Consider the following 15,737-nt stretch of genomic DNA (forward strand, 5'->3'; position numbering starts at 1 on the left):
AGGAAACTGAGCCACAAGGAGATTTAAAAAAAAAAAAAAAACCTGTCCAAGGTCCCAGAGTTAGTAAGTGGGAGAGGCATGGCTTGAAGCCAGCTTTACCTAAGCGCAGTTAAGTACCTGCTTCTGTTGGAGTGAGTGCTGCCTGGCCCAGACTGTCTCCTTTTTAAAAAATGTAAATTCTCTGTGAAAGATAAAGAGTAAATTCCTAACCCTTCAGTTCAAATAAGTTAACTTTCTCTACACCTTTTTGTAGTCCATTGTGACCCTCAGTTTCTATTCTCACCTTAACAACTTTCACATAAGAACCATGAGTCAGCCTCCCAGATATGCCACGGTCTCCCCTTCTAGGATGTGATGTGAGGAAGGAAAGGAGGGTGGAAGAAAGGATCACCGTCTCCATTTTACAGAGGAGGAAGCTGAGACCCAGGAAAGCCATGACTCAGATCCCTCCCATTGAGCTCAGGCTCGCCCAGCCCAACACACGGGATGCGGGATGCAGGATGCCTGGGCTGCAACTCCAGGTCCCTCTATCCTGCCTCTCCATTTCCTGCCTGCCCTCAGCCAAAGTGAGGCAAAGCCCAGATTGGCACGAAAGCCTGGAACAGGAGCCTCGAGGGCACATCCATGCTGACCGAAATGTCGGAGACTCCCCAAAGCATTTCCCACTGCTGCCCAAGCCCAGGAGCCCCCACAAGACCAAGGCCATGTGTCCCTGGGGGCTCAGCCAGCCAGGAAAGAAGTCCAGAGGCCCCACCCTCACCAGCCCTGGCACTTGTCTGAGCTCCGAGAGACAGCCAGTCTCTTCTGAGGAGCCCCTGGGTTTCCCAAAACACACAGCGTCCCACCCCCAATTTTCTTCCTCCCTCCAGGGGTTTGCTCCCGCGGCCAGGCCTGCTGTGGGCTCAGGACAGGACAGGGGAGCCCTTCGACCGTGCACTCTGGGCGGCAGGAGGCTGCTAATGTTAACTGAGAGAAGGCAGGCGCTGTTTTCCTCTTCTTTCCCACCTCAATTATTGTTCCTTCCCAAATTATTCAAGGACAGAACCCCTGGGCTTATGACGAGGATAAAAAACAGACTTCCGAGGCTGCCTTCAAAGCCTCATCTTGCCCTCCCCACCCAGCTCCACACAGGAGCCTCCACCTCCTTACCATCACACAAGAGCCCAGAGCCCCTTGCCCTCTCCAGGCCCAGCAGCTCCACGCACTGCCTCAACCTCTCTCCTCTCTTCCCAAGCTGACCCACCCCTTCCTGTAGAACCAGATCAGAGCTCTCTCCACCAGCGAGCCTCTCCTGGGTGCCACTGCCCACACGAGCACCGCCTTCTTCAGGGTCCCATAGCACAACTCTCTGGCACCTTTCACTCTAGCCCTCGGTTGGGTCGTGCCTGTGTGTGATTACTCAGCTCTCTGAGTCAGTCTCTTGGCCCAAACAGCAAGGGAGTCAATCTCCCTCTCTCCAGCCTCCCCTCACTGCCCTCTGCAGGGCTGGGCTGAGCAGTCACTCCAGAAAGATTTTCATTGGAGGTCTGGTCTCTGTTAGGGGAACCCCATGCAGATGGAAGCTGTTTTCAGCTGGTTCCTCAACAAAACCTTAGAGAACCAGATACCTCTTGTGCTCCTAGCCCTAAGGCCAGGCCATCACCCAGCTCTCTGGCCATCTATCCCCTTCGGCACCCTGCCTTCACAAGGACCCCTTTTTCCTCAAGGCTGCTACCCCCATCACAGATCACCACACACAGTTTGGATTGTCTTCTGTTTTCTTGCATGTGAATGTGGAACTCCTTGGGCCTAGAAGATACTTATCCATCTGTTGCCATTCGCTGTTCTGGGGCTTTTCACTGGGTATGACTTTGGTCTCTCTCAAAAGACAGCCAGATTCTTCCCTGGTCTGTCCTTTCTCTGCTGCTTCCAGTGGGAGAGTGGAAGGGCTAGATCAACACAAGAATGACTGAGTGGTGGTGCTTCTAAGTCAAGCTGCTGTGTCTGTTCTAAACTACTTGTTCTCATCCTGGGCTCGGAACTTCTGGAACAGAGTCTGCCTGGGGCCCTGCAGCTCGCCATTCTTAGAGTCTATTTGAATGAATACAGCATTGCCCCCCCAAAGTCAGATTAGCCATTGGTGTCTAGAAACTCCAACCTGAGCACCTACTGTGTGCCCTTGCCTGTCAAGGGGGGCTGCCGAGAAGAGGTGGGGCCAGATGACTTGGTTCCTGCCCTCCACCAGTTCTCAATCTAGATGGAGAGAAGATTCACAGTCAGGAGAGCCAGTGCCAGTCTGAGGGTATGTGGCCATGGCCAAGGCTGTGGAATGTAGTTCAGTGGGTGCCAGAAGGAGGGGAATAATGATGGCCAAACTGGAGGGAAGCTGAGCACAAGAGGTCCTCCTCCCTCCTTGAGGAAGAGGGGGAGCAAAGGAAGTGAAGAGCAGGGGGCAACGGAGAGGCCTGCACACGGACACCACCTGAACCAAGATCCCCACCACACGGGGCCCCTTACATCCCCAAAGATGAATCAGCAACAAAGTGTAAACCCCGAATAAAGAGAGCAAATGAGAAGCAACCGTTCCCAGCTCCCCCTTCCATTTGCCAGCCTTCTCCCTCTCAGTGGATAGAACAATTGTGGCCATGAAGTGGCACTTGGAGAAAAAGTTTTAAATCTGTTTAAATGTCACAGTGAGTAACACTTTGCCCCCATCTTCCCCTAATTACATTTCTCTTTGATGGTTTAAGGTTAAAAAAATATTTAACTCAAGTCTTTCTAGACTATCAAGGGCAAGGAGACCAAAGCACCAACCTAACCATGTTCCTTACTCTTTTCTCAGGGGTCCTACTCCTTTATGGCATCATTCTGAGACACCTGTCTGTGTTATTTTATCCCTAACATTATGCTGTGGCAGAGAGGTGGGAGCCAAACAGATCCCGCTCTGTGCCTTTAAGAGATCATGCCTTGGCAGAAGTTGCTTCTGTCCCAGGAAGCTGGGGGGAGGTGGGGTATCTCACCACACACCTTCCAGAGAGCTGAAAGTTGAGGAATGTGCTACCCCTTAAGGGGAGACAGCCCAGATCCAAAATCAGCCACTCTCAGGTCGGGGAGAGGGGAGAGTGAGGAATCTTCCCTATGGACGAAGGGGCTCTCCATAACTTCAGGTCCAGGGTCCAGACGTGGAGGGAGAGAGGGAGGGGGCCTTGGTGCAGGAGGGGAGGAGGTGCAGCCCTGGAGGGAGTTGGAGCTATACCTCATGGAGGAGTCTCTGCGGGTGTCTGAAATAACCAGATGCCCCCTTTCATTAACAACTCAACTCTCCCACTCACTCCTGCCCAGGGGTTGCTCTTATTTATGTATTGGCAGTTATTATTATTAATGAAACACCTGTGAATAATTTACCTGAACCTGGGGGGAAGGAGTTGAGGTGAGGTCAGAAAGAAGTGGATGTGAACCTCAGCCCCTCCCCTGTGCAGGTCCCTCTTTTCCCAGCCCCCCTCAGCTCACTTTCTTTACTTCCCCTTGTCCTCACTTCACTTTGTGGGGAGGAGGAGGCAGGGAGAAAAAGAGACCTCAAGGAGGAATTACTCTCCTAAACTCCCCTGTTCAGGCAGAAAGTACATTCCACTCCTTTGTGAGATTCTGGGAGTTAAGTGTCCGTGCCACAGGATGACGTAGGAAGAGATGTTTTGGACAAAGTTATTGGCCTCTGCTGTCCTGTGGGAAAGGGGAAGAGGGGGTCTAAAGCCGAGTGGGTGTACATACACACAGACACACACACACACACACACACACACAGGCAGAGTGTGGATATAAACAGGGTCTAGGTACACATCCACAATGCATCCACGCAAGCACCCACAATCCTGACAAGACATATACACACACCTCCAAGCCACCAGCTCAAACCGTCTGTGTGCCTACCGGGGACGTGCTGCCTTATTACAGCACTTCACAGGCACACCAGGCCTACAGCCACATGGCAAAGAAGCTCTGTGTGTGAGTTTCTGTTCCATTCCTTCAACTTGGGCTTTTCTTAGACCATCAGATAACACTGGATAACGTAAGCCCTGAACCGAGTTATGAATCAACTATACTTACACAGGATTCCATCGAGCAAAGGCAGGAGTATCTTAAAATGAAAGGATGAAGTTCCACAGACCTCAGAACTGTACTTGCTGTTTGGTTTGGACCCTGGATCCTCGGGGAGAGGTGACCCGGGTGGGCTCGGGGCCTGGGGCAGCGGAACCTCCGGGCCTCCTTGGGCCTCCTCCTGGCGATGGAGAGCTCGGCGTTGTGGCTGTACCAAAGGAGCTCGGTCTCAGGTTTCAGGCAGCTAGGGTCTCATTTCTTTAAATAAAATTTTAAACATGATGTTGTCTAGTAACATCACGTAACCCGAGGGCAAGAAAAGAGAAACCCAAAACACCAGAAAGGGGCCGGTGGCGACCAGGACAGGGTCAAGCCAGCAGCTTTGCCCTGCAACCCGCGAGGGAGCAGGCGCGTTATTTTAATTTGCCCGGAAACCGAGAAGAGGCTGCCCTAGAAACGCAAATGTGGGAGAGCAGGGGTGCAGGTAAATATCATTAAAAGGGGAATCTATCTACTCTCCCAAGCCAAGTTCACCACCAGCGTTCGCCCCCAGAGGCGGGGCTGCTTGAACCCGGTTCCCGCGCCAGCCACTCCCTCTCCCGCGCAGCCGACGTTCTGGCCCCGGTGGGCCTGATGGGGAACCTTACGGAGTCTGGGCTGGGCGGCCGGGACCCTTTGCTCTCGCCCGCAGACGTGACTCCCAGCCTCGCACTTCTGGAGCGGGAGGTGCTGCAAACGAAGCCCGCGGGGGCAAAGCACGCAGTAGGAGTCTGGGTTCGGCCGCAGCCCGGAGAGCGATTTGGGGGTTTTATTTCTTTGATGGTGGATTTAGAAAAAAAAAAAAATTTTTTTTTCAATTTGAACCAGTAAAGCAGACAAGGGCAAAAGCAAGCCAGTCCCTCGTGCTGGCTCACCGGCCACCGCGCCCAGAACCTGCCTGCTTCCCAGCCGGGCGAGCGGGCCGAGGCGCCCGGCTCCTACCTTCCTCCCGCCAGCCGCCTGCCGGTCCAGCCGCCGCGCTTTGGGGCGGGGAGGCCGTCCGGGACGGAATACCCACCTCCAGCCTTCGCGGGCGGGCTGGGACGAGGGTCGGGCCCCGACTCTCTACGCCCCGTCCCCCCAGCGCTGCCCAACCGCTCCCCAGACCCGTCCTCCCCAGGTAGCTCGGGTGGCGGTAGATGCCGTGCGGGAGGGCGAAGATTTGGGGCTGCTCTGGCAGGTTGGGGATGCGAGGAGGGAAAAAGCAGAGAAAGACAGTGAGAGCGCGCGCGCGAGAGAGCTCTTGTTTACAGATTTATCCACATAACATATATTTATGTAGCATTTTTTTCTCTCGACACTCATCAATGCGCACTCGGATCGCTGGGCGGACTTCCTCCAAGCCGGCTCGCTTTTTCAAGTCTAAATAAAGGGAACCAGATGGGAGAAAAAAAGCGCCCATTCCACCTTCGCCGCCGCCCCGCCCGCCGTCCCTGCCTTTGCTTCGCCCGCCTGGCGCTCTAATAGAGCGCAGCTCAGGGGATAACGCCCCCCTACATACCCACACGAAAATGAAAATCAATGTTTTTTTAAAAAAACAAAAAGTTGCACCTGCTGCTATTACAAAAAGAACCCCCGAAAGGCAAAGAGGAAGCCAGCAGCCCCGTTCCTAACTGGCACCCGCTCCCCGCGGCCGCCGGGCCCGGAATCTCAGCGCCTCCCGAAGAGCCATGCGCCTGACGCTATTTATAGCCGGGGGCCGTCTCGGACTGTACCACCGCTGCTCGCCGGGGCCGCCGACAGGGGAGGCGCGGCGGGGCCGGCGCCGCCCCACGCCACCCTGCTCCCGGCCGCCGCCCGCCGCCGCGCTGAGCCCCCCCGCCTTAATCTCGCCCTCCCGGCCCCGCGCCCCCCTCTTCCGCGCGCGCACACTCGCCGCCCCCACCCCTGGTCTGACTGGGAACTTGAACCGGTCCAGCCTGTTTAAACGCAAAGGACAGAGATCCTGTCTGTTCAATGTAAAAAAAAAAAAAAAAAAAGAAAAAAAAGAAAAAAAAAAATCTGATCAGACCGAAAGAGAGAGAGAGAGAGAGGGAGAGAGGGAGAGAGAGAGAAGAGAGGGAGGGAGAGAGGGGGGAAGAGGAGAGAGAGCGCGAGCGCGAGCGAGCGAGAGAAGAGAGGAGAAAGAGAGAGAGCAGAGAGCGAGAGGAGAGCGAGGTGTAGAGAAACCGAGGGGGAGAGAACCCGAGTGTGTGTATGCGTGTGCGTGTGTGAGCGCGAGCGAGCTTGCGAGGGAGAGGAGCGAGAGAGTGCGAGCAAGAAAGAATAAAAGGAAAGAAGATTTTCTCTATGTATATAAAGATGGCCACGTTAGCAAACGGACAGGCTGACAACGCGAGCCTCAGTACCAACGGGCTCGGCAGCAGCCCGGGCAGCGCCGGGCATATGAACGGATTAAGCCACAGCCCGGGGAACCCGTCGACCATTCCCATGAAGGACCACGATGCCATCAAGCTGTTCATTGGGCAGATCCCCCGCAACCTGGATGAGAAGGACCTCAAGCCCCTCTTCGAGGAGTTCGGCAAGATCTACGAGCTTACGGTTCTGAAGGACAGGTTCACAGGCATGCACAAAGGTGAGTGCACCTTTCGCTCCCAACTTTGCCGGGGAGAAAGAGCGGGCGGGCGGGCCGATCGGCCAGCGACGAACGAGCGAGCGGGAGACGGCGCGAGAGGGAGCCTCGGGCGGACGCCGAGGAGGGAGGCGCTCCGGCAGCAGAGACCGGGACTGGGGTGCGTGGGGAGCTGTTCGCCGGGGCAAGGCTGGGTTTTGGGCAAAAAGCTGATAGACGCGGTTTCGTGGGGAGAGCAGCGGGAGCAGAAGAAGAAGAGAAAGAAAGAGAGGATCGAGGGGAAACGGGGCTTGGATTTTTGGGTACAGCGACTTGAAAGACTGGGATGGGGACGTCTGCACCGGCCGAGCCCGGGACGCTGAGCAGACTGGCGGGCTCTCAGCCGGCCGGGGACCAAGGGTGCTGTCCATCGCCGTGGTGCTGAAATACTAAGCGGAGATGGTTTTCTCCTTCTCCGCTCCGGGCCAGAGTAGCAGGAGCGCAGCCGTCTAAAAAGAAGAGAGGTGACAGATTCAAAGATACATTTTTTTATTTCGCTATCAATTTAACAGTAAACTCTCCGTGTCGGGCTGTGTGCCTGAATAATCCGGTTGTGGTGCGAGTGGCGGAGGAGGGGTTGGGGGGGTTAGTTGTTTGAAGGAAAGGGGGACAAAACCTAAGGTAAGAATTAGCAAAGAACCAGCCATCCTCTGGGTGGAGTGGGGGGGGGGGGTCAGGGAAGCCTGGATGATCCCCTCCTCCAGAAAGCAGGGCTTCGAGAAAAAATCTGTGTGTGAAAGATATGCATTTTGGAGGGTGTATCCTAAATTATCCCAAACTCACCATGCAGAGAGGTTTATAGTACATCGTTTCTTTCCCTTGAAGCAATCATTACTAGTGAGTGCTTGGAGGAGGGGGAAACAGAATGATCAAAGAATTAAAACCCAGCAACTTTTTAGGAAAGTGGTCATGGGAATTGTCTGCAGCCTGCCTGTTTTCTCCTTGTTTTATTATCTTTAAGGCAGAGCCCCAAACGTGTTCAGTTGTAGAACGTGTGTGGGTGGCTGGTGGGTGACGAAATTAGCCCAGTGCTTGCTCCCTAACAGTAATGTATAGGATGTGCAGCGGGAATTAATCGGGGCTGGAGCTGTGTAGGCAAGTTAAATGCTTTCTGAGAGAGATTGATCGTCGGGCAGAGAAGGAGCATTGGGCTAAGGAAGTTGTAAGGGATGTGTATGGACGTTCCGTTTTTAATAAACAGTAGTGTGGAGAGCTGCTGAAGATGCTGTGTTAGAGCTGGTGGTTTAAAAGATGAAAACACACACACGCACATGCACACCTACCCACACACAGAGGGCAGCCTCATCCTTGGCCACAAATGGGCTATGAACAGAGCTGATCCTCCGGCACATTAGGTGCAGAGCGCGGAGCTGTCTGGTTCTCAAAGCAGCAGTGGTTTTCACTATCACAGCCTCCCTCCTTCTTCAGCCCTCCCTTCATCCGAATACTAAGCAGAGCTCCGAACTCTTCATAGTTGGAGTCCCAGAGAGCAGTTTTTATTGGCTTTAGCATCTTCCAGCTTGCCTGCTGAGGAGTAAATCTTAAAGTTAATGGCATGTTGAGTAGCACAAAAACATAGCAGAATGGAAATATACTGGGTTTGCTGGGGTGGGGTGAGGGTGGGAGCTGTAATGGAGAGAGAAACCAACCTTTATTCAATATGGAGAAAATGTCTGTTCAGAAGAGAAACTGGAAAGGTGGAATGGGGAGGCAGTCTTCGAAATAATATCAGTTTCCCCCTTTTTCACCCTCCTTCTCAAGTCAACCATATCTCTGTAGTTTTTCCCTTTCCAATCAAGCTCCCTAGAAGCTAATCAAGGTTGGTATTAAACCTTTGTCATTTTAATATGTCCCCAGATTTTAAAATAGCAATAATGAAAATTAAGAAGCAGAGGTAGAGAAATACTTTGCCCATCTTAATGATAGGTTCTTGTGGGGATTTGAGATTTTAAAGTTTAAAAAAATCAGTATCCACTAGAGGCAAAAAGACAGTTGTGAAGAACCGAGCTTCCTATGAGATCTGGGTTGGAGCACTTTATTTGCTTCTTTATTCCAAATGAAGATAATCTTAAACAATATTCCTTGGTTTCTTCTCACGATCGCTTGCTAGTATCATCACTCTGTTTCTGATGTTTTGGGGGCTCCCTTTTACTCTAGCAAAGATGTAGAATTATCATCATTTGCATCAGCGAGGTAGAGAAGGTTAAGATATAGTTGCGTCTATGTATCATATCATATATATGCATACACGCATCTGGTGAGGATTCCTATGACAAGCAAAACTTCATTTTCTAAATAATTCCTCCTCTAAACTGGCTCAGTCAGGGGCAGGCAGGCCCGTTGGCTCTGGAATGCTGGGTGCTTCATTGTCAAAGCTCACCCTTCAGAGCCTGAGCATATATTTTTTTTCCTATGAAACTTCCTGCCTCTCCATCCCTCAGATTTTTATAGGCAAGGTTGGCCCACAATGTCCCTAACAGTGCTTGGAAGCTCTGAGAGAGCTGAATAAATGAGACAGTTTCCGAGGCCTGGTTTATTCATTCCTAGAAGAGTTTGAACTCCTCCTTCAGTGATACAGCCTGATTTATTAGCTAATCCTGATAAAATAAGCTTCCGGCCACCTTAAAAAATTACTTGCTTGCCATTGGTGATTAATTACTGTTTAGTCAAAAGCATGATGAGGCTTGAAGAATGAGGGTTGCATTTGACTTCTAGATTTCCCCCAAGTCTAAATTATAACATGAGGCTAGGGATAGAAACGTGCCTTTGTTAAGCCTGGTTTCGGGGTATATTTGTGGCTTTTTCTTTCCCCTTCTTGAATTTCTAACTTCTAATGAATCATACTGGGATAAAATTGAGAGGCATGACAGGATACTGGCCTTCAGTGTGGATGGAATATATATGCTACTGGTTAAAAGAAGAAGAAAAAAAATAAGTAAAAATTACATTAAGTACATGAGATTTCAGGTGGGTATCCATTTGTTGGCCACCTGCCATTTCTGGTAACTAAAGAAGGAAACAGTTCTAAGGGTTAATGGAATACCTGCCATGCGTAGAGTGAACCTTAAAAGGCAATTACTCCAGTCAAATTGGGAGTCTGGAGGAGGGAGTAGGTGTGTGTTGTGGAGAAAACCCAGCCGTATCGGAGAAAGGCTGTTGGGCTGGGGAGGCAGCAAATAGCAGTTGTGGACTGGCGTGATTACCGTAAAGGTAAATTCACCCCCTGGATAAGAGAAGGCAAATGGGTAGGGGGAGATCTGGGTGCTAGGCAGAGAGAGAAAGAAAGGAAAAAGCCCAGAACAATTTGAAGAAACAACACCTAAGGAAGAAAACCCAGTTTAATGCAAACTCTCCCGGCTAACTCAGAGTCTCCTTTTCTCCCCCATTAGAAGCACTTCGAGAAAGATTGTTTTTCCAGGCTCCAAAGAGAAAGACATTAGGCTATTGATTAAAGAAGAGAGAGGCAAACTCCCAGGGTATCAGCAGAAGTGAACTGAGGACGAATTTTGCCCCTTCTTATAGAATTTTTCTCCCTTGGAGAAGGAAACAAGTCATCCACTAGTCTAATTCTTCCCTTCTAACACTTTTATTTATTTCTATTTTATTCCTTGTATTTCCTGAAAAACAAAGGCAGTGACTGAAAATACGTACACACACACACACACACACACACACACACACACACACACACACACGACTGCTAACACACACACATACACAGTTAGTGGATCACACATGAACAAGCCACAATCCATTCATAACTTTGGTCTTATTTAGCAGGATAGGAGGCAGCAAAGACTGAGTTACTGGGAGACATAAAGACTAGTGCTCTCTGGATAGCCATATTATAATGCGTTATCTTTGAAGTCATTTAAGTCCAATTTAAGTGGTATTTAGTATAATATTTATGAATTAATGTGATCTAAGCATAGGGCTGTCCCCAAAGGTTTAAACAGCCTTTACTACTGATATGTGCTTGTTCCCGGAGCCTGCGATGCATTTTAATCTAAACAGCTAAGTCCTCATCACAGTCCCTCTTGTTAACCAGTCAGAACAGATCTGTGGCCTGGATAACCACTCTGCATTGAGATTTTCCCCTGCTGCATAGAGGAAAATCTACTCTAGTGGCAGCCCGGGGGCTCCCAACCCAGGAGCCACAGCTTCAGGGATGTCGGGCCCACATACTTTCATACTACATCCAGAGGGAGGGTGGGGACAGAGTAATGGAACCTTCTGTGCATTGAGCTCTGGAGAGTATATCATTTAGAAATATACTCATCGTCAGATGCACAACCTCTCATTTCAATGGTATCTGAGTAGTAAATTCCTCAAGCCCCTTAGTAAATTCCTGTACCCTTGATTTGGGGTACAGCTGGGAGAAGAGGAAAGGGCAAGGGTTATGATTATGTTCGGATGATTTGTGACCATCTTCATAAAATTATGTCTGGTATTTTTGTGTAAGAGGTAACAATTCTCAAAACATCGAGTTTCTGCCACTTGACTTTAGCTGAAAGAGCTCATTGGTTTTTTTTATTGTTTTGCCTTTTTTTTTTTCCTGAGATAGGTGAATTAAAGCTAGTGAGGTTCTATCTGATTTCTGTTTTCAAATGAGCCTAAGAGACAGGGAAGCCGAAGTATCAGCATGGGCATCAGCTCAAGTAAGATGAACTTTTAAAAACTACTCGGAAAAATAAAAATTCAGTTCTGTCCAGGGAAAAACACTAGCAGAATGGCTGGACACACACCTACAGCTTTTAAAAGAAAGATTTGCCTTGTGAGACAGAGATGTGGAAAATGAGATAGCTGTAATAAGAAGAAAAACATTTAAAAATAAGTTTCACTAAAGAAAATTAGCAATAGTGATTGTTGCAATGTTAAAATAAACCTAAACAACTGCCCCCATTAAAAAAAAAAAAAAAAAAAAACCCTCCAAATTCCAGACGTTGATAAGTACCCTATCTAGGAGCAAAGAAAAAAACTATTGGGAATTGATTCGTTTATTTAAGACGCTGGTGGTTATTTGCTGGTTGTGCATGATTTCATTTATCTTTTAAACAGACTTCCCGAGAATTGACACACACACACACACACACACACACACACACACACACACCCCACACGCAGAGATAAACCAATATGCACATGTGCACGTATATGCATCCATGTGCAAGCATGACTAAGCGCATCCCACACATATGGGAACCAGGGCTGGCCTAGATTTTACTGCAATTCAACGGGGAGATGTTAACACTCTTTCTCCCCCACCCTGCCCCACTCAGCTTTAATGGGGAATTCTAGATTGGGTTGAAAGAACCCCCTTGGCATACTTTCACTCTCTCCACCTGCTCCAGTTGGCTGACGTTTTGTGACTTCTCAAACAAAAAACAAAATAAAACAAAAAGAAAAGCATTTCTTGAATGAAGTCATAGCTTTAAAACACCCCAAAGGAAAACAATTACAAACACGTATGCCATAGATATGCACACGTCCCCTCAGTTCATGCGTCTTGTAAAGTTTTCAGAGTGCTTTCAAAGAGCTGATTGCTGGGGGGCTTTCCTGATACCCAGTGATCTCAGCACTCTCCGGTGACTCGAGCAAAGGCCATTATCGCTGTCATTATTATTATTATCATCATCATCCTCATTATTATAATTTATAGACCAGGATGGGAGAGGAGCTCCTGAGTGATGCCTGAAGAGATATCCAAAACACCCACTCTTTGGTTGAGAAAAAAGCTGGTCTCACTTGCTTCTGTTGGATTTAGGAAAAACACTGCACAGCTCACACCTTCCAAGTCACCAGAGGGTGGTCAGTTTCCAAACTGACCCAGGAGGGATCTCGGTATAGAAGATCTGGAATGAGTACTCTGTAGAGGAGAGGAAGACGCAATAGAGAATGAGGCCCAACATCGTAGGCAGAAAAAAGGAACACTGAAAGTTGGAAGGCCGAAATGCCAGCCGCAAGCTGGGATCACTGGTTGACAGTGGCTGAAACTGCAGGAGCTTCTGAACTTGGAAGGGAAATCCCGTGTGACATGCTGAGAGAAGAGCTCGAGGGTGTGAAAATCTGTGTGTGTCTCTGGGTACTGGAGGGTTGTGGGAAGGAAGATGCTGCAGCCTGCGTGGGTGTTGGTGTGAGTGCATGCGTGTGTGTGTGTGCGTGTGTGTGTGTGTGTGGTGTGTGTGCGTGTGCGCACAGGGAAGACATGACAAATTCAAGTGTCGTGGAGATGATGTTAGGGGTAGTTTCATCTTGCAAGGCTATATGTGTGATCAGGGAGATGGTTGATGAAGAAAAGAGGAGAATGACGCTGTCCTTGTGATTATGTACATGCTCCACCTCAGATCTCGTGGCTTGGATTTGTCAATGATCTAAGTTCCAGTGTGCAGGCGTGCTCTTGTGCATCTGCCTGATAGCCCCACTCAGAAGTCCAGGTTGGGGAGAGGGTTCATCTCCCCCCACACATCACTCTGCAAAGGCTTGCCCACTTCTGCTCACCTACTGACTCATTTTAGAAATGACCTTCCATCCGAGATCTGAGTGGCCAGCCACAGAGCCCAGCTCTCTGCAGAGATCATTCCCTCCACTCTTTGCATTCCCTACCCCACCAGCTGCCGCTTGGCATCCCTGTCCAACTTTTCTTTTGTAGTGCTTTCACACACACACACACACACACACACACACACACACACGCACATGCACACGCACACACACACACACACACACACACACACAGACATACACATACAGGGGAGTTGACCAAGTCAGTCCAGCTAGGCCCTGGCAAGCAAAGGACTGCATTAGCCTGAATGCACACAGGGGTGGCAGGGACCTGGTGGCCCTCCTTTTGGGCTCTCTACAAGGAAATCACATGCTCTTCCTTTACTTTTAACTTTTCTGCAGCCCCTCATATACACATATTCTCCAAGAATCACAGAAGGCATCTAATTCTGCCCAAATAGCCTAGGGAAGGGGCACAGAGCCCCCAGCTTAGTTGGAGCCCTTTTATCATGCTCTTCCAACTCCCTCTTTTCTTTTTTCTCCTCGCTATTTAAGATGCCCTCGAAAACCCACAGTGGGTCTGAAGAGAAAGATACATGTTCCACTTGGCAACGTGAGGGTATGGTTAAAGATGCCAGGGCAAGAGGACGATGATGGGGTAGAAACGGTGGCAAAGGAATTCCCAGAGTTGATGTACTTGCCCTAAGGGCTTCCTCCATCTCCACCCATCCAGTTTCCAGTGGCCCCTGGATGGGTATAAAGCCAAAGATACAGCTCTGCCCACAGAAACCAACAAAGCAGCCAGGTGGGCAGCCCCAGGGTAATTGCCCTCCTTTCTGTGTCCCTCCGGGAGCAGAAGGGGATGTGTTCAGGACCAAAGAGTCACGGGGCTGCTCCCCTTCCACTCACTCCACCTTTGGTTTCCCTTATCCTCCCTTGTATATCTCCCCTCCAGCACAAGCTGACTGACACTCAAATGAAACAATTCCCAGCAGCTCAGCTCAGGAGCAAATCCTACGTGGCCATCTGCAAGATGTAAATAAATGGGTGCCCTCCTGGAGACAGACATAGTTCTGGTTCCTTGAGGATGGAACAGCCAAAAATATTGATCAAAGCTCAGGGGAAAAAAAATTGATAATGAGCTGGCCTCCAACAAGAGTTTAATTGACGGAGACTTCTGAAGGCCGGCTCTGGACAGCGCATGAAACTGACCACGATGTTACTTTATTGCAATACACTCTGCTTTAATTAATTAATCACCTTTGTTAAGAGCTGCTCCAGATCAAAGGTTTCTGGATATTTAGCAGATCTTACTAACAAAGCCCCCATGCATTAGGCTATCCTACTGCTCACGGTGAGGCAAGCAACCTTCCTTCCCATTTTCTTTCCTCTTAGCTGTGGCTTCTTCCTCTTTGTTAAAGATGAATGGATCTTACCGCACAGCCGTTCTGTCCTAGGATGGGGACGGTGAGGGGTGTTGCCCGCTGAGGGCATGGGGCTTCCTCTCAGCAGCTCTTTCTAAAATTACATGACTAAGACTTGGTTCACCTTCAAATCTATCTGGCTGAAATGGGGAGTGTCAATAGAATAAAAACAGAGCTCATGGAAATGCAAGAGACGTGTGTATGTGTGTGTGTGTGAGTGTTTGTGTGTGTAGGCACGTGCACAAGCAAGTATGTGCACATCCACATAAATATTATGGGATCGATACATTTCACATCCGCTGCCCACACCTCTTAACTTCTCCCTCCTGTCTCTTGAGCACCTGTGCTACTGTCGTATTTCACTCTGAGAAATGCTCGGAGCTGAAGCGTGCATAGATGATGCTATATTGAACCAAGCCATTGTTTGGATTCGGTTACGGAGTCCGGGTACGCATTGAAGGATGGTCCTCGCCTGGCGTAGGCGGTGCCTAAAGAATCTACTTCTCAAGATATGACAGGAACCTCACTCTCCAGAGTCCCCAAAACCTACAAACTGACAGGTGACTTACTTGAAAGCAGCCCTTGGAATCATTCTAGGAAGATTTGAATGCCATACGTGGCTGTTTGTTCATTATTCTAATTTAATGATGCAGTCACACCTAATTAATCCATGTCTGGTTTATTCATACACCAAGTCTGAGGATCCAAAAGATCTCTCTAGCTAGCTGGCTTCCCTTTACAGGGGCGAGTGAGGGGGCTGCCCCGGCAAGTGAGCGTGTCCGGGTCCAAACAGGAACGGATCACCATAGACAGACTTGATGAAGGTGCTGTCCACCCACGTAGGAATGACAGCAATTACAGAGGTGACAGCAATCGGAGACTAGCGATGAGATCTGTGTGCCTGTGTGCACACACGTGAGCACACAATGCATGCCTTCTACCAGGGCAACCTTCAAATAGGCGATGGGCCACACCCCCAGTGTGTACAAAACAACACGGCCTTATGGAGTGTCAAGCATTCCTATGATTGGGAGTTTCGGTGCAGAAGGTTGTGAGACTGAGCTGAGTCAAACTCCCCTCTCTGGCCT

At 49.7% G+C, this 15,737-nt stretch overlaps 1 protein-coding gene across 50 annotated transcripts in view; it reads left to right on the forward strand.

Moving 5' to 3' along the window:
* Positions 1–6,303: 6,303 nt before the first annotated feature.
* Positions 6,304–15,737, forward strand: part of CELF4 (CUGBP Elav-like family member 4) — a 296,737-nt gene continuing 287,303 nt past the window's right edge. For 48 of the 50 annotated variants that reach the window (XM_065890240.1, XM_065890242.1, XM_065890241.1 and 45 more), the window contains exon 1: positions 6,403–6,688. In XM_065890240.1, coding sequence (XP_065746312.1) covers positions 6,403–6,688 — 286 coding nt within the window. Of the gene's footprint in view, positions 6,689–15,737 lie in introns of all 50 variants that reach the window. The other 2 variants (XM_065890270.1, XM_065890286.1) reach the window with 2 other exon arrangements.

Source organism: Phocoena phocoena, chromosome 13, assembly GCF_963924675.1.
Source record: "Phocoena phocoena chromosome 13, mPhoPho1.1, whole genome shotgun sequence".
Taxonomy (NCBI): domain Eukaryota; kingdom Metazoa; phylum Chordata; class Mammalia; order Artiodactyla; family Phocoenidae; genus Phocoena; species Phocoena phocoena.